This window comes from Hemicordylus capensis, chromosome 1 (genome assembly GCF_027244095.1).
Source record: "Hemicordylus capensis ecotype Gifberg chromosome 1, rHemCap1.1.pri, whole genome shotgun sequence".
NCBI classification, from domain to species: domain Eukaryota; kingdom Metazoa; phylum Chordata; class Lepidosauria; order Squamata; family Cordylidae; genus Hemicordylus; species Hemicordylus capensis.
Genome location: NC_069657.1, coordinates 35,729,484 through 35,752,412, shown reverse-complemented (window position 1 = coordinate 35,752,412; position 22,929 = coordinate 35,729,484). Strand labels below are relative to the sequence as shown.

At 43.3% G+C, this 22,929-nt stretch overlaps 1 protein-coding gene across 11 annotated transcripts in view; it reads right to left on the bottom strand.

The window, feature by feature from the left end:
• Nucleotides 1-933: 933 nt before the first annotated feature.
• Nucleotides 934-22,929, bottom strand: part of RPS6KA5 (ribosomal protein S6 kinase A5) — a 131,378-nt gene continuing 109,382 nt past the window's right edge. For 2 of the 11 annotated variants that reach the window (XM_053270555.1, XM_053270624.1), the window contains exons 17-20: nucleotides 14,679-14,832; nucleotides 11,625-11,683; nucleotides 6,466-6,494; nucleotides 934-3,540 (exon numbers count right to left, since the gene is read on the bottom strand). In XM_053270555.1, the coding sequence (XP_053126530.1) occupies nucleotides 3,441-3,540; nucleotides 6,466-6,494; nucleotides 11,625-11,683; nucleotides 14,679-14,832 (342 nt within the window). In that variant the 3' untranslated portion in view covers nucleotides 934-3,440. Of the gene's footprint in view, nucleotides 3,541-6,465; nucleotides 6,495-11,624; nucleotides 14,833-22,929 lie in introns of all 11 variants that reach the window. The other 9 variants (XM_053270565.1, XR_008311213.1, XM_053270574.1 and 6 more) reach the window with 9 other exon arrangements.

Below are 22,929 nucleotides of genomic sequence, written 5' to 3'. Positions count from 1 at the left end.
GCTAGTAGTCTGGTGGCTATAGGCAGTCTCCAACCTCAGGGCCAAGATGCCTCTAAATACCAGTTGCAGATGAGCGACAACAAGAGTGGGCATGCCCACCCCTCTTGCCTGTGGGCTTCTCAGAGGCATCTAATGGGCTACTGTGAAACAGGATGCTGGACTGGATGGGCCTTGGGCCTGATCCAGGAGGGCTGTTCTTATGTTCTTAGCATGGTAATTCTTGTGGGATTTCGGGCCAGAATGAAATCTTGTACTGAGGTATTGCATGAATCCCCCAAAATCTCACAAGACTTTGCCCCCATTCAGGGAATAGGTTGTTCCTCCTTGAGATTATTCCCTCTAACAGGGATTCCCAGATGTTGTTAACTACAACTCCCAAGCAAAAGCCATTGCAGCTGGGAATTCTGGGAGTTGTAGTCAACATCTGGGAATCCCTGTTAGAGGGAACACTGCTCCCTAACTTAGCCACTCCTGGCTCAAACCAACTATGGCAACACTGCCGCCATTATCCAATCAGGATGGCGGACAGGTGCACGGGGTAATGGCTGGGCTTTTCCCAATATCCTGGTAGGTTCCTCTGCTTTCTCCCACCTCATGTCCGCCATGTCCCAACATTCTCACAGGAACTAAGTATCAAACAGAGCGAGCGGTGTGGTAGTTAAGAAGGAACTGAGAAGAAGGCAGTCTCCTGTAAAAATAATGGTTGCACCAAAAGTGCAATTCGGCAAAGAGCGCTTCATGAAACTTTGGAAGTCTTCCACGGGTGTTACTGTGCAGGTGCAGAACCCATTTTGTGAAGGAACATGGATCACCTCAAAGATCATATAGTTTTGTCCTCAGGACAATAAAAAACACCAGCATTTTGCAAAATGTACACTATAAAGAGCAATAATGTGTTGATATGAAATATGAAATGAATGACACATTTAGCACTTTCGTACATAGACAAGTTTTATTTTTTGAGGATAGAACAAATATAATTGAACATATACATGATTTTGAAAATGTAAGCCCTTACTGCTTTTAAAATTTAAATCCACACACAAAACATTTCAGCAAACCCCAAGACTTAAGATACTATACTTTTTTTTTGACACAACTGAAGTCTCAACTTTCCTTCTGAAGTTGATACAACTCATTCAGGACTTGCCTAGTAAAGAGAGAGCAAATTAATTGTAAAAAGCATGCATCTTTGATAACTGTAACACAAATACCTTTCAATGGTTGACAATTCTAAGTAAATAAAAATCCCTTAATTTATATATTTAAGAATTGGTGAATGGCAGTGTCAACTGTAACAATAATAAAGCATCCAAGAAAAATTAATGCAGCTTAATCTATATACAACTAAGGGCGGCGGGGATACACAGACATTTTTCTTTCATCAAAATAATCCCAAAGGAGCCTATGTTCCACATTATACAATAAGTTAACACTTAGATTCTAGCCCAGCTAGAATGAAACAATTCCAACTTTTTTTTAAACTATTGTTAATTGTTTGCATATAAACCATATAAATATTACACTCCGGAAAGAACTGAATAAAAGCCTTTATTGTATATATTAGATCTGCGGGGGGGGGACGGGGACCCTTTACATACCCAGTAAGAACCAGTAAATTAATAATTATAATTAAAAATATGTCATGGTATAAAGTTTGCATATTAAAAAAAGAGAGTATTTTATGGATAGATAGGCTTTTACTGCATTTCCAGAATTGTTATATATTTATAAGAAGTTATTCTCAGACAGAAATAACATACAAAGGAAATACACATTAAAAATATCAGTAAAATGTGTACTAAACAAGTAAGTTCATTGCAAAGATGACAAAGACCTTACTTATTTGATCTACAGTAAAATGTTTTAAAGTAGTTATTTCCTTGAGCAAAGCAAAAGGTTGTTCCTCGCAATGCAATTGTCAACAGATTCCAGCCTTCTCAGTACTTTAGATGCACAGTGTGCTATTTCATGCCCCACTCTGTTTCCAAGATATATTTGCATTTATTAGTTCTTTGCACAGCAGCTAGAGATATTAGTAGTTCATTTCAAGTTTAACACACTATTAAACACACATCTATTCCTGTAGAAGGCAAGTGGAATGTACTTGCTATATTATCAGATCTTCCACATGCCCCACTGTTCTAGTCATAAACAGAACAGAACAGTAGTAAAATTACATAAGTACAGCAGATCGACTGGGGAAGCCAATAGCAAAGGGGGAAATTAGATCTACACCCTGATCCTAAACTCAGTTCAACTGTTTCCTCATGTCTAATGATCAAGTTGCTTTTATACTTGGAGTAGGGAGACCTGCTTATAGAAAAATAGCCCGACAGGCCCTGATCCATGTCTGTACTGCAGTTCATTGAATGGGGACATATGGCTGCATTCCTAGGCCCAAGATGTATATGCACAAACGACATGTGCACACTGATCACCCATCAGGGGTATGTGTGTGTGTTTGTATGTGTCTGTGGAGGAAGGGGGACAAGGCTCCTGGCTTAGTCCAAATGCAAACTACCTCTCTGCTGCCTCCTTATAGCAGGCTGTTGCCACTAGGGTACAGCCTTTAAGTGTCTGTCCCTTCCCCCTCATTTAGCATAGTGGAAGGTTTCACTCAGATCCCTATCACCAACTCAATCTGCTATGAAAGAGGAACAATGCTGCCATTGGATCAGGGTGTGGAAACAACTTCCACTGATTTCCACATAATGGGGATTAGGATTGGTATGGTAAACTCATTTTAGAGTCAACTCCACCACACACAGAACAGGAGCTAAAATACTCCATGTATCATCATATTATAACTCAGACTCATTGTTTGTCCTATATAATATAATGAAATGCTTCATTATATTTACCATAATACAGTAGGGAATGTCTTCTGGATTCCAACTATATATTATGCATAGATATAAATATACAAAATAATACTCTAGAAATTTAGAAACAAAAAGCCTTCATTAGCAAAGCATATTTGGAGTGCCTCTGGCTAATACTGTGGCAATTAGCATTATCACAGAGTTTATAAGCCAAGTCTTCTCAGGAACAGAAGACTAATAATGCCAAGTGTTTTTAGCAGGAACTTGTTAAAGAAAAAGTGACTTGTAAAATATCCCTTCTCAAAAGATTGGGGGGCGGGACGACACACACACACACACACACACACACACACACACACACACACATAATTTTAAAGGTTACCCAACAAATTGTGTCCTTTTACGGAAATTTTATACTTTTAAAATAGTATGTTTAGAAATGACAATTTTTTGTGCAATATTTAAAAATAAATTGTCCTAAAAGACTAGTTCTCTCTCTTACTAGTCCATTCTTTTCACATAATTATTATCACTCTGATTTACTAAATATATAATCTTTACATAAAACCAAAGCATTCACAAATATGAAACACTAATTCTGACCTGCTACACAATTCATGCAGGCAGACTGTAGCACATGCTCAGTGGAATGTTGGGATAGTACTGAACTCTAGAGCTACTCTGTAGGGTAGCCTTACAAGACAAAGCTGATTTTCTGAAGAAAAGGGAGACATGAAATGAGACTGACAATAAATCAGTGAAAACATCCGTACTAGAAGACTAAATGTGTCTCTCTCAGTATGTAACACATTAAATCAATGGCCCAAGGAACAAGGAATCTAAAAATGCTTCTACAAAGGAGAAACCTTGCAGCACCTCCTTTTTTTGCGGGGGGGAGGGGGGACCTTAAAGAAGTCTCAGTGGCATTTATTCTCCTTGTTCACATTAGAAATCTAGATGTGGCACCAATCCACATGCAACAGCTAGTGGCCTCTGGATGGATTTGCATATCCTCATCCACATCAAAAATATGGTAGGTCCAGGATGAGTATCATGATATGGAAGTGTATCTGTACTGGCTTTGCACAAAAGCTGTTTCCATATACAGATTTTCATTGCTGGATAAGAGTGGTTACTTATACTCTTCTTTTAAAGTCAGACATTAAAGGGCTATTGGAACTGGAATCCAAATGCACAATAAGCAGAACCCTGAGGTACTGACAATGACAATGCAGCAGCAACATGTGTATGTGAAGTTCACTGATAGAATATAAAATCCTCGATGAAGGATTGAAAAGGCATAGGATTTAACAAACTCTATTCTGGAAGATGATCAGCAGCTTAAAACATCTCTTAATAAAGCGCTTAGTCACTTGCTTATTCCTAATTAATCAAAAGCTTTCAATTGGCTACTTAAAATTAATCCAAAAATCCCATTTTAAGTTAAACTCTAGGACAAAGGGGGTTAGATCCTAAAGAGGGTTTGTACGAGCAAAGCATTTCCACTTGCTCAAGCACCCCCCACCCCCCAAGATTTCTGCCAATTCCCCCTTCCATTGGCAGTCTCATTTGCCATATACTGTAGTATTCCTGAGGATCTGCTGACCCTCTGGATAAAATTTTCAGGGAGTGCTGGGGGGTGCAGCATGGAGCGGGAAATCCCTATTTCCAGAAGAAAAGCACCATATGCAGTGCTCTGGATCCAACCCAAGGGGTCTCTAAGCTTTTTTGCACAGCTGTTATGCTTTAGTTGCACAGGTACGGACTTCTAGTGTAATCCTATACAGTTTTTTCAGAAGTAAGTCTCACTGAGGTCAGTGGGGCTTATTCCCTGGGAAATATGAAAAAGGTGAAAGCCTTCATCTCCTAAGGTGCCACTTTGTTTATGGGCATATCATGTTTTCCCCAGAACTCTCAGTGAAAAATTCTGGTGCTGGAAAAATGTGATCAATCATCTAATGAGCATTTCCACTTTCCACTGTACTGCAACAGTACAGTACACTAGGGATGTGTACGAAATGGATTTTGCGCTCTGTTTCAAGCATTCTGTTTCGAGCCAGCTGTTTGACGAAACAGCTTGAAACATTTTGAGTGTTCCGGCCATAGGCAACAATAGGGAAACTCGAAACATCCCACTGTTCCCCATGGGTAGCTCATAGGGACACCAAAGTGAGATGGGTGGTAGGGCATGATGGGTGCTACCTACCACCTAACCCACAAAAAGAATGGACAAGTGAACAATTTTAAACAATTTTTTAACCTTTCCCCCAAATCCCTATACGGTCCTATGGAGGTTTTGGAGAAAGGTTAAGCATTTGCTTAGAATTGCCCACTTGTCCTTTTTTTTTGGTGGATTGGGTGGTAGGTAGTACCCATCATGCTCTACCACCCAACCTACTTTGGTGTCCCTAGGAGCTAGCCATGGGGAATAATGGAGTGTTTCAAGTTTCCCCATTGCTCGTGATGGCCAGAACAAGCTACATTCACACAGTGCATGCACACAAATTTTGCATTGCAATTTGCAGTCCTGCCTTGAAAAACACTGTAGAAGCACATAGTAAAAGCAAATCTGCCCCTCCCAACACAGAGCACACATTTCAAATACAGTCCAAAAATGGTCAAAAAAGAATCACTGACCCAGAATCCACTGCCAGCCACTGTGCCTGCGCTGCAGTAACATCATTGGCAAAAGTTGTTCTCTCACACAAGTCACGGTCAAAATTATGACTCCTTAAATTACTTCCTAGAATTGTAACAGCTGCCACAGCAGCACCCTTACTTAGCAGCAAGCATAGCCATTAACTCAACTAGAGCAACTTTAGCCACCTTTTTTGACTGAGTACACCTTGCAATGCAGATTGCAGAGCAGTGATTGAAGCACAAGTTAGCCTCAAGGCCAGACATGGAGCTCATCACAGCAATCACCAACAAATATTACACAGTTCACACACACACAGAGCCGCAACTGTCCATTTCTCGCCACAACGATGAAGCCTAGCCCACTTTTTGGTGATCGTGGGAACCACCGGGCTCGTGGGCAAGCCCGTTGGTTCCAAGGCGGCTAGCCCGCCTAATTGACCCTCCCCTTAAACAAGGTTAATGGAGCGAGTGCTCCGTTAACCTCATTTTTTGCTCGTGTGCCGCCGCTGCCCATGACGACACATGAGTAGACCCCCGACTGGGAGTCAGCCAGCCTCCCAGCCCCAAGGGTCTCTCCAGAATACCCTGCATGCTTGCGCGCGGCATCCTGGGACATTTGGGGGCTAGGCAGCCCCCAATCCCCACAGCCTTCACCAGCTGTGTACAGTACAAGACAAAACATACAAAAATCACTACAGAAGCACATCTATCCCTCACAGTGCCATTTCTCCTGCAGCAAGACAGCTCTCTCTTCCCTGCATGCAGGACCTTTAATCTGGGGATGGGGTATCATTTTGTTTAGTGCTAAGCTAAACAATCACCTGGAAAGGTCCACAATGTAACAAGTATTGTGCTATGTTCTTTTCATTAAAAGCAATTATTCAAACAGATGGGTTTTATGTCTGAAGAAAATAGTAAGTTTTGATAGAGAAAAGCATTGCTTCTTTACAATAATCTGTCTACTGGCTTCTGAAGTCATATGTCTTTGAGTTTCCTGTACCTTTCTGTTAATTTGAGGTTTTCGTTTTCCTATATTAAATGAATAAAACAAATTTGGTTGGTTAATATAATATAATACCTCTGATTTGCTTCATTGCATTGTACACAAAACTCTTTTTGTTGCCAATGTAATTAGCACAACTCAGAATGCAGTGCTCTTGTTAACCCTGCTGAAAACTAAATTTAATTAACTGAAAGTTTAGTTTGGAGTAATTATTCACTATACTTTCAATATTCAAAGCAAAGGCATCTAGTCTAAAATATTTTAATTATTTATTTGGCATGTTCAATATATCTTCTTGGTACAGAACAAGACAAAAATAAAGAGTTTCTTCCTCAAGACACTCTAATACCCTGAAAGTACAAGGAGAACCCAAAGTGACAGAATTAGGTCATATAGTATGATTGTAAATTATAAACCATACAGATTAGGCAGATTTAAATGACTGAAAAAGACAGAACAAGGATTCTATTGTGTTTTTACTGCCTCTCAGTTTCCAAATAAAGTTCATATTTTTTAAAAATGCAAAAGAGTTAATGTTATTAAAAGGAAATATATTTTCCATTATCAAGTCTGCATATTATGATGCCTATGCAATATATTACTCCATTTAGTCTACAGACTATGGGCTGGTTCTCATTATCCAATGAAAGATGGAGGATCAGTCAGCCGGGATGTAGGAGCCATGCACCTTCCCCAAAATTATTTGTGTGGGCAGCGGTAATATTGGGCAGAGAACTGAGTAGTGATTGTGTGCCAGAAGCAATCCTGGTTGGTCAGCGTGGGCAGCCAACCTCTTCTATCCTGCATCAAATGTCAGATTATCAATGTCAGCTACCCGTGCCAACTGACCAGGATGGCTTCTGGCACACAGTTTTCCAGTTTTCTGCCCAACATTACCACTGTCTACACGATCCATTTTTGGGAGCACGCATAGCTCCCAAATCCCAGTTGGCTGTCTCTCTATCTTAGAATGGATTGTGAGGACCAGCCATGTATCTTAAATAAAGTGAAATGGAGCAGGAGATAGACACACTAAACTAGGATGAACATATGCCACAGCTTTATTGGAGAAATTACCTGTTTACTGAACTCAGCAATAGATCACAGGGACTTAAGAGTGGTAGTGGTGCACCCAGCCTGGTTGATGGGTAGTATATTGGGATGAGACCAATGAGAGGCAGAGGCTGATGTAAATGAATTTGTGCAGCCCCTTAGCCAACTAACTATAGGCATGGCTTTTTAATCCTATCCATATATACCATTCTCTTAGCTTAAAAAGCCAAAAGTTTGCAGGTGTTCCTTACTTTAACTATCCTCAAGTCCCTGTCTGTTGCATCAAGTTGTGACAATGAAATATATACAAAGAGCACCATAAGAAATAAATGATCTCACTGACCAATATCCTAACACAGTTTAGATGTGCCAAGAAGATGCATGCACACTCCAGAGAGCTTTCCTCGGTATGCAGCGTTGGGTGTATAGCAAATTTTGATGATCTGCTCTATTCCACCCAAAAATATATCCCTGAGTGTTATGCAGCCCTCAAGAACATATTTCCAGGTAGCTCAGAGCACTTTCAGACTCAGAACAAATAGTCAAAATTCACTCCCCTCCCTGCCACTGCATGTGCGAGTGCAGCAGTAGTGAAGAAGCTAGACCTTTCAATTCATACAACCACAGTAGCATATACCATCAGGCCTTACTACTGATTAAGGTTTTTTAAAAGAAGTTATATTTGAGATGTTTATGAGTATTTAATTCTTAGTGTTGTTTAAAAGTTACATGACATAATCTGGAAACTGTCAAGGCCTAACTAGTGAAATATATATAACATGGTGGCTAACATGCAGACTAACATGCAGCAATTTTTGATGATCTGCTCTATGCCACCCAAAAATATGTCCCTGAGGATTTATGCAGCTGTCAGGGACATATTTCCAGGTAGCTCAGGGCACTTTCACACTCAGAGGAAATAGTCAAAATTCACTCCCCTCCCTGCCACTGCATGTGCAAGTGCAGCAGTAGTAGAGAAGCTTTCTGCAATGTGAACATGTGTTCTTGATGCATCCACACTGCATTAGTCAGGATGTCAGCCACTGTGAAGAAGATGAATCAGAAGACTTATCAGGGACCACTATAAAAATTCCATTTTGGGCCCATCAACTAGCAAACAACTGATCTTCTTCGCCCCCCCCCCAAAAAAAAACTTTAACCAAAGAGGGTAGGCGGGCAGCTAGACACTTGCTATACTGGCTCTTCCTGCTTAACATAGGTAGAGCAGACCAGATCCAGGAAGGTCCACTCAGTCCTCCTATTTCTTAAACATGTAATAACACTCATGGGGAAGGCAGCACAGAGGATATAAAATGTATAATTGGGTCATTCTAAAGATATGTGGTTATTAAAAGAAATTAAATAAATAAAATAAGCAAAGAACAAAAACCCAAGATTTCTTAGATTTTTTAAAAGCCAGCTGCTTCTTAATTTGCTGTCTTCCTACATTTCTTAAATCTATCAATGAATGTTTAACATACATTGGGCAGGATCCAGAATAAGTTAGTAATGACTAAGTCAACAACAATAACAAATATTTATATAACGCTTTTCAACAAACGTTTCCAAAGCAGTTTACATAGAGAAATAACAAACAAACATGGATCCCTGTCCCCAAAGGGCTTATAACCTAACGCAAGACAAACACCAGCAACAGTCACTGGAGGTACTGTGCTGGGGATGGATAGGGCCAGTTACTCGCCCCCTGCTAAATAAAGAGAATCATTACGTTCAAAAGGTGCCTCTTTGCCCAGTTAGCAGGGGTTAAAATCAATTAACCCCATTAAAACCAATAAGACAAGTTAGTCATGACTAAATTGTCTAATCTGTTTCAAAGGTTCTTAGTCATGACTAACTTAATTTGGATCCCGCCCATTATATCACTAGACCTTTCAATTCATACCTTTTGTATAAGCCCACAGTAGCATATAACATCAGGCCTTACTACTGATTGAGGGTTTTTTAAAGTAGTAATATTTGAGATGTTCATGAATATTTAATTCCGAAACATTAAATTCTAAGAAATATGATGTTGTTTAAAAGTTACATGACATAATCTGGAAACTGTTAAGGCCTAACTAGTGAAATATATAGAACATGATGGCTGACATCCAGACTAACATTGCACGCATTGAAAATGTTTTTCACGAGCAACCGTGGGGGGTGATTTTTGCCAAGGTACATGAGTCTGCAGAGGGAAGGGGAAATTAGCAAAAAATGTCCCTCCTCCAATGTGTGTTCAGAATGTTTTTTGGCATGTGCAACATTCGTCTGTATGTCAATCTGAATGTCTAAAACTATATTCCCAAATTTCTCAGGAAATTGCAGAACAGGTTTTTAATACTATTTAGTACTTCTACTGCCTAACATACTGACCATTCTATTAGTGAATGCTGACACAATTATGTAAGTTTTTATGACCTCACAAGCTAAACTCACCCTTTTTAGAAGGTGAGCGTCCATTGCTCAGTTAAAAAGATAGTCATTAGCAGGCAGTGTTCCCTCTAAGAGAGATTCCCAGATGTTGTTCGCTACAACTCCCAGCATCTGCAGCCACAATGGCCTTTGGCTGGGGATTATGAGAGTTGTCGTCAACAATATCTGGGAATCCCAGTTAGAGGGAACACTGGTAGCAGGTCTTGGAAAGTCCTTTGCCCATGGGTGGCCCTTCTATGAGGCTTCAGGCACAGGCGCAAGGAGTGATGAAGGGGGCAATAAACACTGCCCCACCTCCCTGCCACTGCACTTCCTTAACCCACTGAGGCATGCTGCTTATTTTCCCTTCCTTTTCTATTAGGATGAGTCCCTTTTTACTTCGCCTAACTTGAGCTAGGAACACCTCTGTCACCACTGCCTGTCTTGGTGGAACAGTCTGAGAGTATTCACATGTCACCACCATTGCTTCTGCAACATGGCCTGAGAACATTGAGTACCAGCCCACAGATGGTGGCCGGGTGTGTGTGTGTGTGTGCACGCACGTCTTAGGCAATAAAGGGTCTTGAACCGTCCATGCCTTTACTGGAAACCTCAGAAAGCACTGCCTAAGATTAGGCAGTATACTTGGTATAAGTAAATCCCACTGGTTGACATTCTGACTAAGGCAGCGAAGGCATGCCAAGAGCCAGAAGCTGTGCAGAAGCTCTCTGCAGCGTGAATGCATCTTCCTGGTGCATCCATGCTGCCTTAGTCAGGATGCCAGCCACTGATTTCAATTCCTTCTGAACTTAGCATCCAATTAATTGTGCTTAGGATAGGGAACAGTTAGTAAGACCAAGAGCATCAATGGTGAAGAAGAACAACAACAACTGAAAAGGTTCACAGCACAAAAGTAACTACTGTAACAATTCTTGGTCCATCTCTGCTCAGCTCCACTGTAATCCAATGAGAAATATTTGGTGATGGAAGGACTCTGGCTCTGACAGAGAACTGGAATAAATTACCCTCAAGTCATTTCTAGCCCCTACAATTCTATGAGTTAAATACACATTGAAAATTGACACCCCAATCCTATAAGGGTGCTTAGCTTATGGCAGTTCAAACAGAATTGAAGCAGCATCCTGTTACTGGCAAGAGTTGCAAAAGCATCCAGGCAAGCAAGTGTCTGCAATATTCAGCTAATCCACAGAACATCATATAAGGGAGCCATCAATAGTTCTGCCTTCAGCATTGTTGTACTAAGGGCAAGAGGCAATATCCAGTACTGTATCTCCAGCTGCCCCTTTCTTGGTGCCAGCAGCAGTAAAACAACCAGATCGTGTCATAAATAAACTACATGTCGTCTGCCTAATGCCTGTCTCTTACACTGCTTCCTTTGTCAACAGCAAGAAATAAATTTTGCTTGATTTCTTTTGTTTTAATAAATGTGATTGATTAATTGTGAGAAAGAAGTTGCACTACCATAAATGCACTTAAGACAATACAACTCCATCTGTATTAGTTAATTCCTAGCAGTATCAGTGTACCAGTTTCTCTAGCCAATATAGCACACCTATATCAAAGGTGATAGACAAAATCATATATTGTGCACATTCAAAATTCTGAAATCAATACAGTGTTTGTAAATAAAAGCACTAAAATAAAAGTTAAACTATGCAACTACTTACAAAAAAAATCTGCTTCCCAGTAGTATAAAAATAACTCTGTGAGTTTTCATGATAGCTGCCTGTGCAAGAGAAGGAAATAGAAACAAACTCTTTTCCTGAGAAATCTTAACAAATCATTACTTTACTATGTGCATTTTATGAAATTCTACCAAATATTAATGAAGCTATTCTAATATAAAAAGCCATTTATTTGGATTTCCCTTAAAAGGGCTAGATATTTGAACAGAATTAGTTTAAACTACATATAAATTTAAAGCAGAGTATACTGCATTGTAGTTTAACGTACTGATCCAGACATTTTATGTAAAAATAAGATAACTCTGTTTAGACTTCAGAATGAGATGCAACATGGAAAAAGTATAGCAAGATATCTAATTTACGAAATACTAAAAGGTTTGCATCTCAACTCATTGATGCTGAGAGGCATAACCATGACAATTTATTTATTAGTGGGAGAATGTTTCATTATATAGATCATATTAGCAAAGAAAGATTCAGAAAGCGAATCTGAACTGAATGCTGGCAAGTTTTGTATCATACTATAAACTACATTAAAGTTATCTGTGCTGTTATAGCATAGGATTATAAAATATAAAAATCTACCACTCATTACAAAGTAGTAAATTAAGGGATTTGCATCACTAATTGTGAAACCTTCAGACTCAAAAGGTGGGCAACTTGTTCAGCACCAGGACCACAATGAAAACATGATCAGCCCATTTTAGAAGTAAATAACCAAAGATTTATCCTGTCCACATCTTCACATACTCACAGACTGCAGAGATAATGTTAAGTTCCTAAACACAGTGTGGAACCAAAGGCACATTGGGTGGACAGGCTGTGTTAACAGTTTGCTATATGTATCTTGAAATTAACTACTCCAAATGTGGAAAAAGAACATATTAGGATCTGAAGTTATTGTTACTTTAGCAACCCCAGGGATCAAAGCAACTAAGGCAGTGATCCTATGCACACTTGCTAGGTAATGAGCCTCATTGAACCGAGCAGGGCTTACTTCTGGGCAAACACATATAGGATCTCACCACATCTGGTATCTGATTACAAGCCTTCTAGTTTCTGCCAGTACATTTGCAAGATCAACTTCTGCAACTATGAGGTCTAGAATTATATTTTTGTCTCTAAATAAAAGCAAGATTGCATGGATTTTAACAAGCCCCCCTCCCCTCCAAAAAAAAAAAAAAAAAAAAAGACCTATCTTGAATCCATTGCTATCACTTTCCTGTTGAAAATACTATCAATTATATTTTAGCAACACAGAAAAACATGCCAAGTTTCAAGGATTTTGTTCCTTCAGCATCTAGTATAGAAGGTCTGCATTTGACTTCTCAAACACTGATAACAGATTCAACTATGTAAACAAGCCATTTATAGAACAGTTTGTATATTTTTGCATAGGCTTTGGATTTAGTTTATTCTACAGTGCAGCAAAGTGTTGTGAAATCTACTGGGTGGATTCATGCAAACATCTATGCATTAATTTAACTTTGCACAAATCACCCCACTGTCGACTATTTAATGACTTCTTGCAAAACTGGAGCACATGCACTGTAAAAGTGCTCTGCATACATTGACACATTATGCTTCACAATTTTGTTACTATTTAAAATGCATCAGTCACATTATTCCAAATAGATTACAACTACAGCAGGAAGTCTCACTGTAGTAGAACACAGTGTATAGATGTGAAGCACAGTGCTTGATAGAATATCCCTTTAGTTTTACCAGTGCATAAATGTTTTAAAGTTAAACGTGCCCTGAAGTGATAGAGGGCAAAATCCGAAGAGTATTGCCTATAGGAATGGAAATAGCAAGAAAACAAAAGCTTAATATTGCAAGGCGGAATGGTGCTATAAGCTCAAATTCCAGTGAATCTAACAGAGCAGGTCATATTGCATCTCAAGCACTCATTGCATTGCTTAATTACTCATCAAAAGTGATGATATAGGTGTACCAAATCATGCAGATGCTTTATGTAACGTAAAAACTTCTGAATACTTTGCTACAGCTGGACAGCAAACTGTCAAATATAGTATGTATCACAGCATACTTAAATTTTGGACCCACATGATAAAATATCGAATTCTCACTTAGAAGAAACTAATTTTTATATTTAAAAATTAGGCATGAGTATGTAAGATTTTGCTGTTGTTGTTCAGAAAACCTTTAGAAATTTATGTAGCAATGCTTCAGAAAACAGCACGCTCCTTTGACAGATACCTCAGTATTTTATGGAGCTATTAAAAACCCAATTAGTCTCTCAAACCAGAGAAGCCCAAATGACCAAACTCTGATAGAAAGAAATCCTGTAAATTGTGCATACCAGTGACCAAGCCCTTGCACTAGCTAAATGGTTGCATATGTCTTATGCATTCATTCCACATGCGGATCTTTGGATGTGGCTTGATTTTCACTTGCAAGCTTCTTGCCGAAGGAAAATAGCACATATTTTGATCCTGGTGAATATGTTTCAATACAGATCACCCTCATCTTGTCACCCTTCTATTGTATAGGAATTGCCAAAGAAAATCAGCCATAAATAAGAGGCATGCATGCACCCGGGGCTGCCATTGCTGGTAAAATGTGTTATATGGGGTTCTCTCCATTGCCTTAGTTGGCAATGGGGAACCTCTGTTACATGTCCAGGGTTACCTCACTGGACCATAGCCTTTATGTTATCAATAGCTTAAAATAAAGGATTTGAAGCTACTTACAAGCAACATACAAATTGGTTTCTGATCTTCAATTCTAGATATAGTCACATCAGTATTTTAGGATGTACTACAGTACACTAGGATTGAAACAGAATATTAAAAACAGAAGTTTGTAAAAATGTGTGCCTGATATGGAAGTTGTCAACAAGTAACAAACATCACTGTGTTCAAAGGAGTGCATATGTCAACAAGTTTCTAACAACTGCATTCTTCAACAGAGGCAGTCTCTGTATTTTTCATTCAGAAAACTGGAAGATGCTCTCTGGATTATTGCTGTCTGTAGGGTTTGTTGTCTGCAGTGTCGTTGTAGGGGTAGTTTTACCATGTGAATGAGAAGAGGAAGAGTGAGAACTTTCACTGGAACTGCTGCGTGTCTCTGTGCTTGTGCTCGTCTTTTTCATCTTCCTTCTTTTTGCAAGAGGTGCCTTGTCAACATTCTGGAGGCAAAATCCTTCCCTCTTGTACTTGTTAAATGCCTGTATAAAAGGATTGTGTGTATTTAAACCATATTCAGTGCTAACAGTCTTTATAAGTAAAATTATAAATAGATTGCCTAAACAATTACATTACCAAACAACCTGAAACATTTAAAACAACGTAACACATGCAATTTAGTATTGCTATACAGTGGTGCCCTTTGGACTGGCTTCCAGGTGGAGGTCCAGTCCCCCGCAGGTCTGGGGGGGCCTCCAAATGCTGAGCGGCCTACTCATTTAAGTGGCAGGATTGTCCATGCAAAATGTGGTATCTCTCTGCATGTCAGTGGGAGATATGTTACTGAGAGTCTTTACTCCCCCTCAAAACAGGTTGCTTACCTGTAAGAGGTGATCTGGTAGTGATTCCACAACATTCATAAAGATGGGTTCTGTGCCTGCGCAGACCAGCTTCGGGTAGTGTTTGTTAGCTCCTCGCAATGCCTTCAACAGCCTCTGCGCGTGCCTTGCAGTACCTTTTGCTGTGGTTGAGCATCTCATCTCAGTTTCTGGATGACCGCATCCAGTGATGGTTGTCTATACGACATTGCTCCTAAGTCTTTTGCAGAGCCTGCAGTATGTAGTTCAATGCAGCTCAATGCAGGTGACAGCTTGCAGTCCGTAGTGGGGTAGGAAGGGCGGGTTTTATGAATGTCGTGGAATCACTACCAGATCATCATGAGCTAGCCCTTAAGGTGGTGGGTACTGCAAGCTATGGTAACACCCTCTTCAACAGTGCCTGTCCGAAATTTGCAGCAGACCGCAAATCCAAGGCATAGTGTTTTACAAAGGAATGATTGGAAGCCCAAGAGGCTGCCATGCAGATATCCTTAAAATGGAAGCCTGCAAGCTGTGCAGCTGAGGTAGAGAATGCCCTGGTGGAATGCGCCTTGATGGCCTTTGGTGGCAGCATTTTCTGTAGCTGGTAAGGTTTTTTTTATGGTCTCTACCAGCAAAAAAAAGAGAGCCTTTGACATGAGGGTTGGCAACCCTTGTGTTGGCCCTGTAAGGCAACAAGCAAATGCTTAGTTTTCCTGGTATTCTGAGTCCTATGCAAATAGAAAAAGAGAACTCGGCGAACATCCAGTGAGTGCACTGCGCGCTCTAGTGGCGTGGTTGGATTTCTGAAGAAGGTTGGTAAGACAATGTCATTATTGAAAAGGAAGTCTGACACGAGCTTTGTTCGGAAGTCTGGACCGTACCTTATTACTACCCTATCAGGGTAGATTTCAGTGTATGGCTCATCTATATGTATCGCTTACATATAGTTCGCTTACTCTCTTCGCCGAAGTGATGGCAACCAAAACTAGAGTCTTCATAGTGACTAACTGAAGTGTGGCTGTCGCCATAGGCTCAAATGGCTTCTCAGTTAATGTTGACAGCACGAGGGACAGGCTCCACTTCTCCACTGGAGCTCTGATCGGTGGTATATAGGTTGTTTAAACCTCTCATGAAGGCCTTACACTGAGGATGCGTAAACACAGTCCTACCCACCCATCCCTTGTGACAGGAGGAAATAGCCGCCAGGTGCACCTTGATGGAGATGTTGGCTAAGCCTTGAGCTTTGAGGTCGGTGAGGTATAGCAGTACCTCCTGCAAAGTAGCAGCTGAAGGCACAAAGCGTTTGTTCGCTGCATAGGCTGAAAAGCATCTCCACTTGGCATGATAGTTCCTCTGTGTGTACTCCTTTCGCTTATTCCGCAAGATCTTCCTCAGAAGTAGTCATGTGCACGGACCGGTTCGGAGGCCATTCTAAAGGCCTCCAGACCGGTCCGGACACGGGGTGGTTATGGTTCGGGAAGAATGTCTGGGGGGTTCCAAAAAGAATAGGGGGGGCTTTACTTAACCCTCCCAACAACCGCGCTGTATTTCTCCGAGTAATCGGGCGGCAGGATAGCTCCCTGCCGCCCCCTTCAAAGTCCTGCTCGGCTGGCGGCCGCCCACAAGAAGACCCGTGGCGTTCAAACAGACCCATCGTGAAGTAAATCCATCGTTACGAAGATCCATCGTTAAGAAGATCCGCTCTGTGTAGTCCCCGCTTGCAAGAAGTCAAGACCCCCTCCCATTCCAAGTCACAAGAGAGGGCGGCGGGAGAACTCCCCTGCCGTGCCCTTCCCCTTTGCCGGTCTGGCTGCAAATGGCTTCTAAGAAGCCTTTCGCGCACGCGCACGCGCGCGAAAGGCTTCTTAGAAGCCATTTGCAGCCAGACCGGCAAAGGAAACGGCAGCCTGCAGGGAGTTCTCCGCCGACCGTTTTAAAGGAGAACGGTCAGCGGAGAACTCCCTGCAGGCTGCCGTTTCCTTTGCCGGTCTGGCTGCAAATGGCTTCTAAGAAGCCTTTCGCGCACGTGCGCGTGCGCGAAAGGCTTCTTAGAAGCCATTTGCAGCCAGACCGGCAAAGGGGAAGGGCACGGCAGGGGAGTTCTCCCGCCGCCCTCTCTTGTGACTTGGAATGGGAGGGGGTCTTGACTTCTTGCAAGCGGGGACTACACAGAGCGGATCTTCTTAACGATGGATCTTCGTAACGATGGATTTACTTCACGATGGGTCTGTTTGAACGCCACGGGTCTTCTTGTGGGCGGCCGCCAGCCGAGCAGGACTTTGAAGGGGGCGGCAGGGAGCTATCCTGCCGCCCGATTACTCGGAGAAATACAGCGCGGTTGTTGGGAGGGTTAAGTAAAGCCCCCCCTATTCTTTTTGGAACCCCCCACCCCAGTGCCGGACCGCAGCTCTGTGGTTCCGTGCACACCCCTACTCAGAAGCCTACCCTCCACACTGTGAGGTTCAATACTGTGAGGCTGGGGTGTAGTACACGCTTGTTGTCTTGATTCCCGAGGTCTCGTTCCCGAGGCAGTCTCCTGTATTTGCCAGCTGCTAGGTCGAGTAGCTGTGATAACCAAGGCTGTCTGGGCCACCAGGGGGTGACGATTATTGCTCTGGTACTGTCTTGCAACAGTTTGGCTACTACCCTGTTTAGAAGGGGGTAAGGAGAATACAAATAGAAGAAACTGAGAATCCACTGGTACTGGAAGGCATCTCCCTTTGAACATTCTCCCAGCCCCATCCTGGAACAATAGTGTTGACACTTTTTGTTCTGGTTCATAGCAAAGAGGTCTACTGTTGGAGTCTCCCATGTTGTGAAAAGGTCATATAGGACCTCCGGATTCAATTCCCATTCGTGTTGATGGAGAACTGTGCCTTCGGTTAAGGTTCTGCTTAAAGCATCTGCCAGTATATTGTCCTGGCCCTTGGTATGAATGGCCAATGGGTGCGTTTGGCGGACTATACACCAGTTCCAAATCTGAAGACTGAGTTGGCATAGAGGAAGAGACACAATGCCGCCTTGGTTGTTGATGTAGGCTATTGCAGTGGTGTTGTCCATCTGCAGTAGAACTGTATGAGCACGTATCTGGTCCTGGAATGATTGTAGAGTTTTGAATGCTGCTAGGAGTTTGAGAACGTTTATGTGGAGTAATCCCTCTTGAGCTGACCAGCATCCTTGGACCCTCAGGTGTAGGAGGTGTGCGCCCCAGCCTAGCAAAGAGACGTTGGTTGTGAGCGTCAGTGTTGGTACTGGAGCCTTGAATGGCATCCCTTCTAACATGTTTCTGGGATTGGTCCACCAAGATAGGGATTTTGCTATCCTGCGTGGAAGGACCAGTAGCTTGTCTTGTAAGTCCACATTTGGCTGAAAAACTTGTAGGAGTGTGCGTGGTTTGGTCCAGCACAATTCAAAAGACCGCTGGACTGGTCCGGAGGTCCGGCGGTCTGATTGGGTGGGGGACTGTTGCTTTAAGCGGGTGGTGGTGGTAGTACATCTCCCCCCCCGCCGCTCTTCCCCCTCCGGCGCTGTGTCATTTGAAAAATCTTCTTGGGGCGGCAGAGTTCCTCTGCCGCCCCTGCCCCCGTCGTTGTTTGTAAAGCCTTCAAAGAGACGAGCGCTAGCGGTGTGCACGCTCGTTTCTGACGCTGATGCACGCGCGCCATGACGTATGCAGCGCGTGCGGCAGTTTCAGAGACGAGTGCGCGTGCCGTGCAGGGCGCATGCGCACCACTAGCGCTCGTCTCTTTGAAGGCTTTACAAACAATGACGGGGGCAGGGGTGGCAGAGGAACTCTGCCGCCCCAAGAAGATTTTTCAAATGACACAGCGCCGGAGGGGGAAGAGCGGCGGCGACGGGGGGGGGGGAGTTAAGTACTACCACCACCCCGCTTAAAGCAACAGTCCCACCCGTGCCAGACCGGGGGTGCACCAGACCATGCACACCCCTAAAAACTTGTAGGTACTATGCCTGCAAATCCCTCATTCTCAGCTTTGCATATTTCACTGTGGTGGTGCAAGATGCCATGAGGCCCAAGAGGACCTGAACTGTTCTGGCGTTCTGTTCTGGGACCTCCTTTAGCCACGTTACCAACTCGCAGATGTGTTGGTACCTCTCTTGTGGCAGATAAGCCCTTGGGGTGTCCCATGTCGAGTACAGCACCTATGTATTGAAGCCTCTTGGCCGGTCGGAGATGTGACTTCATCCAATTGATGTTTACTCCCAGATCTTTTAGGAGGTTTGTTACTGTGTGCACGTGTGCAGTTAGTTGATCTTTCGTCCATGCCGTGATGAGCCAATAGTCTACATAAGAAAAGACTGAAGCACCTTGAGTTCTTAGGTAGGCAAGAATGACTGCCATACATTTGGTAAACACCCTTGGCGCCGTTACAAGGCCAAAGGGCAAGATGTTGTACTCATAAATTTAAGTGCCAACCGTAAATCTTAAGTACTTTCGATGACTTGCTTGTATGCTGATGTGGAAGTAGGCATCTTTGAGGTCCAATGTCGCAATCCATCCCTCTCCATGTTGAAGAGGGAGAATTGCTAGCAACGTTATCATACGGAACCTATTCACATCGACATACCCGTTCAAGTCCCTCAGGCCCACGATAGGGCAAATGCCTCTAACTTTTGGGGGGATTTGAAAATATCTAGAGTAGAACCCCATCTGGCTATTAGCCCACCAAGGAGGCAATATTGCCTGCTTCTCCAGCAGCACCTCGACTTCCTCCCTCAGATTTACTGTATCCAGAGTATATCGTATCCCAGTGAACTCTGATAGAGTCACAAATTCTATAGCATACCCTGTGTGGATTATACGCAAGACCCAGCGGCCCGATGTTATGTAGTGCCATGCCTGGGCATGACTAGCCAGTTTGATTAGAATATGGGCTAACCACAAGGAGATGGATGTTCTTGTGGTGGCTGGTGGAATGGCCATTCATTTGGCCGATGGTGAGGCCATGAGTAAGTTAGGCAGGTCGTCTTTGCGTGCTGGAGAGGCTGTTGTGGGCAGATACCCAGATCAGAGGTGTTGCTTCCCCTGTTGGTTATTCTTGTTTTTGTTTGGTTGATCTTGTCTGTTTCTGGGTGTATAGGGCTTTTTATTATAGCGGCCATAGGAACGCCTATACTCCCTTCTGTCCCCATGGCGGAAACCACCCTGTCGTCTTTGGAATTGCTGGTATGGTTGGAACGAGTGGTACCTGTTTGCGGTATACTTCTGAGTCATGAAAGTTTTGGCAGTATTCCTTGATTTACACCACTGTTCCATGGTCTTGTAAATTGATTCTGCAAAGAGTCCTTTGCCATCAAAAGCCAAGGCTTCAATGTGATCCTGTATCTCTTGTTGCAGCGAGGTAGACCACAGCCATGCGTGTCTATGCAGCATTATTGACAAGGTTAGAGTTCTGGACTTAGACTCTGCAAGATGCTTTGCGTTTGCCAGTTGTTGTCTTGTCACAATGGTTGTGCGTGCGAAAGTGTCCTTGAACCTCTGCACGAACTCCTGAGGGGTGAGTGCTGCGCACTCTTTGAATAACTTTTCCACCAGGCAGTGTGTGAATTTAGCCATGCAGGCAATATAATTGTCAATTTTGATCGAGAGACAGGACGTGGAATAAGTCCGTCTCCCGAGGACATCTAGCTTGCGGCCTTCTTTGTCTGATGGTGTAGTATGCCGGTGTCCAGTTCTTGATGTAGACGCTCAATCTATCACAAGTGAATTTGGCACTGGGTGTTTATGCAAGTATTGGTTCTCTTCTTCCTGGATACGGTATAGGGTTTACTTCAATTTCTTTGAAGTAGGGGTTGATGTCTGCTCAACTTCCCAGGCCGCCTTTGCCAGCTTTGAGATTACTGGCAGCATGGGCAGGTACACTGGAAGGAGGCCGGGATCCCTTTTCATGAAGTTATATACAGCGTCATCAAGTTCCGGTGTTTTCTGCTTCAGATCCAGTCCAAGGAGTTCTGCCATTTCTGCCATTTGATGATGATAAGATTTTAGTTCCTCTGTTGGGAAGATGGATGGCTGTGTAGCAACATCTTGGCTGGGGTCCGGCAGACGAGGCCATCGTTTTCTGTTGTGTCTGAGGCGTAGCTTTCTTCTCCTTCAGAAGTGTCAGAGGCTTCTGACAAAGTAGGTGGTGGCTCGTGAGCTATCCTCGCACTACCATGTCATGCTTTGCCTTCTGAGGTAAGAGTAGCATTGTCTGTGCGTGCCCTAGTAGAGGTCTGTGTGGCTTGTATGGCCGAATGGATGGGCAGAGGGGGTAAGCTTGCTTGTAAATAGCAATAGCAATAGCAGCAATAGCACTTACATTTATATACCGCTCTATAGCCGGAGCTCTCTAAGCGGTTTACAATGATTTAGCATATTGCCCCCCAACATTCTGGGTACTCATTTTACCGACCTCGGAAGGATGGAAGGCTGAGTCAACCTTGAGCCCCTGGTCAGGATCGAACTTGTAACCTTCTGGTTACAGGGCGGCAGTTTTACCACTGCGCCACCAGGGGCTCTTTGAAAGAAGAAATGGTTTGCACCCTAGATCGCTGTGGTTGTGCCTCTTCTTCATGAACTCTAGAAGCCACAGCTAGATCTGTGCTCCACTGGCAGTATAGGATCACCTGTGTCATGCAGTGTGCTTTTTGTTTACTCTGGAGGCACCACTCAAATAGGCTGAACTTCTCAGGGGATGGGGTGACAGTATTGGTAGCACTGTCTCCCCACCCCACCCCACCCCCCCGGGGTAGCAAGCCTGAAACCCTTGCAAGGGCTGACATAGGTTGGGGACTTTGGCACTGCAGTTGCAGGTTCTTCTGCTGCTGCGTCGTCATCGAGGTCTGGGTGCAAGAAACCTCTAAATGTTGACGTCGAGGCCGTAGTGTCTTCGGAACACAGAATACAGAGGATACTGGTATCGTGGCCCAACAATCTGCGGCTCTCCATGGATCTTTCGCTGTCGACACTGACATCAGTAGCGTACCCCATGTTATTATTGTCTTTGTCTCGCTGCTCGGTATCGAGTAATACATCTTCCTCAATATTGATGGTCATACCCTTTGTCGGTATAAACTGTCTAAGCCCTGACGTTATGGTGCACGGTAATCTCGAAGTCAAATCCTCTGACGTCGGGGCCTTCGATGTCATGTCCATCGATGCTGAGGTGCTTGTTGTCTTGGTAACAGGGCATGTAGATGCCGAGGATGTATTTGCTAAAGCCGACGCCGAACAGTGAGACTCTCTGTCAGTTCTCGATGTCAAGACCGAACGTGGGGTGGAGGAGGAGAGACAAGGCGTTGACGCTGGAGAGAGGGTGATCGCACAGTGCCGTGCCTTTGGAGTCTGAAGTCCCATTGGGGACGGCATGCTTTCTGAAGTGCAACTGTGGTGCTGCTTTTTAAGCTTCTTTGGAGATGACTCCTCCGATGAAGACTTCCTCTTGCGCTTGGGGCTAGATTGATTTTTTTGTTGCCTGTATGCGCTGATGTAGGCTTGGTCTTTTCCACACCCGGGAGTTTAGACTACGTGGATGCAGTTCCCAGGGTAGCCTTAGAGGTGGAAGCCTGCAGCTGAGGGGAACGGGTATTCTCCATCAAGGCGACTTTAAGACGCACTATTCTATTTCTAAAAGTTTGTCTTGAGAAGCCCTCACAGATTTTACATGCCGTGCCAGTATGCCCCTCACCCAGACACAGGAGGCAGAGTTGGTGGCCGTCCATGGAGGGAAGTTTCCCCCTGTAGCCCGTACACCTTTTAAAGGTGGTTTCCCCCCTTGG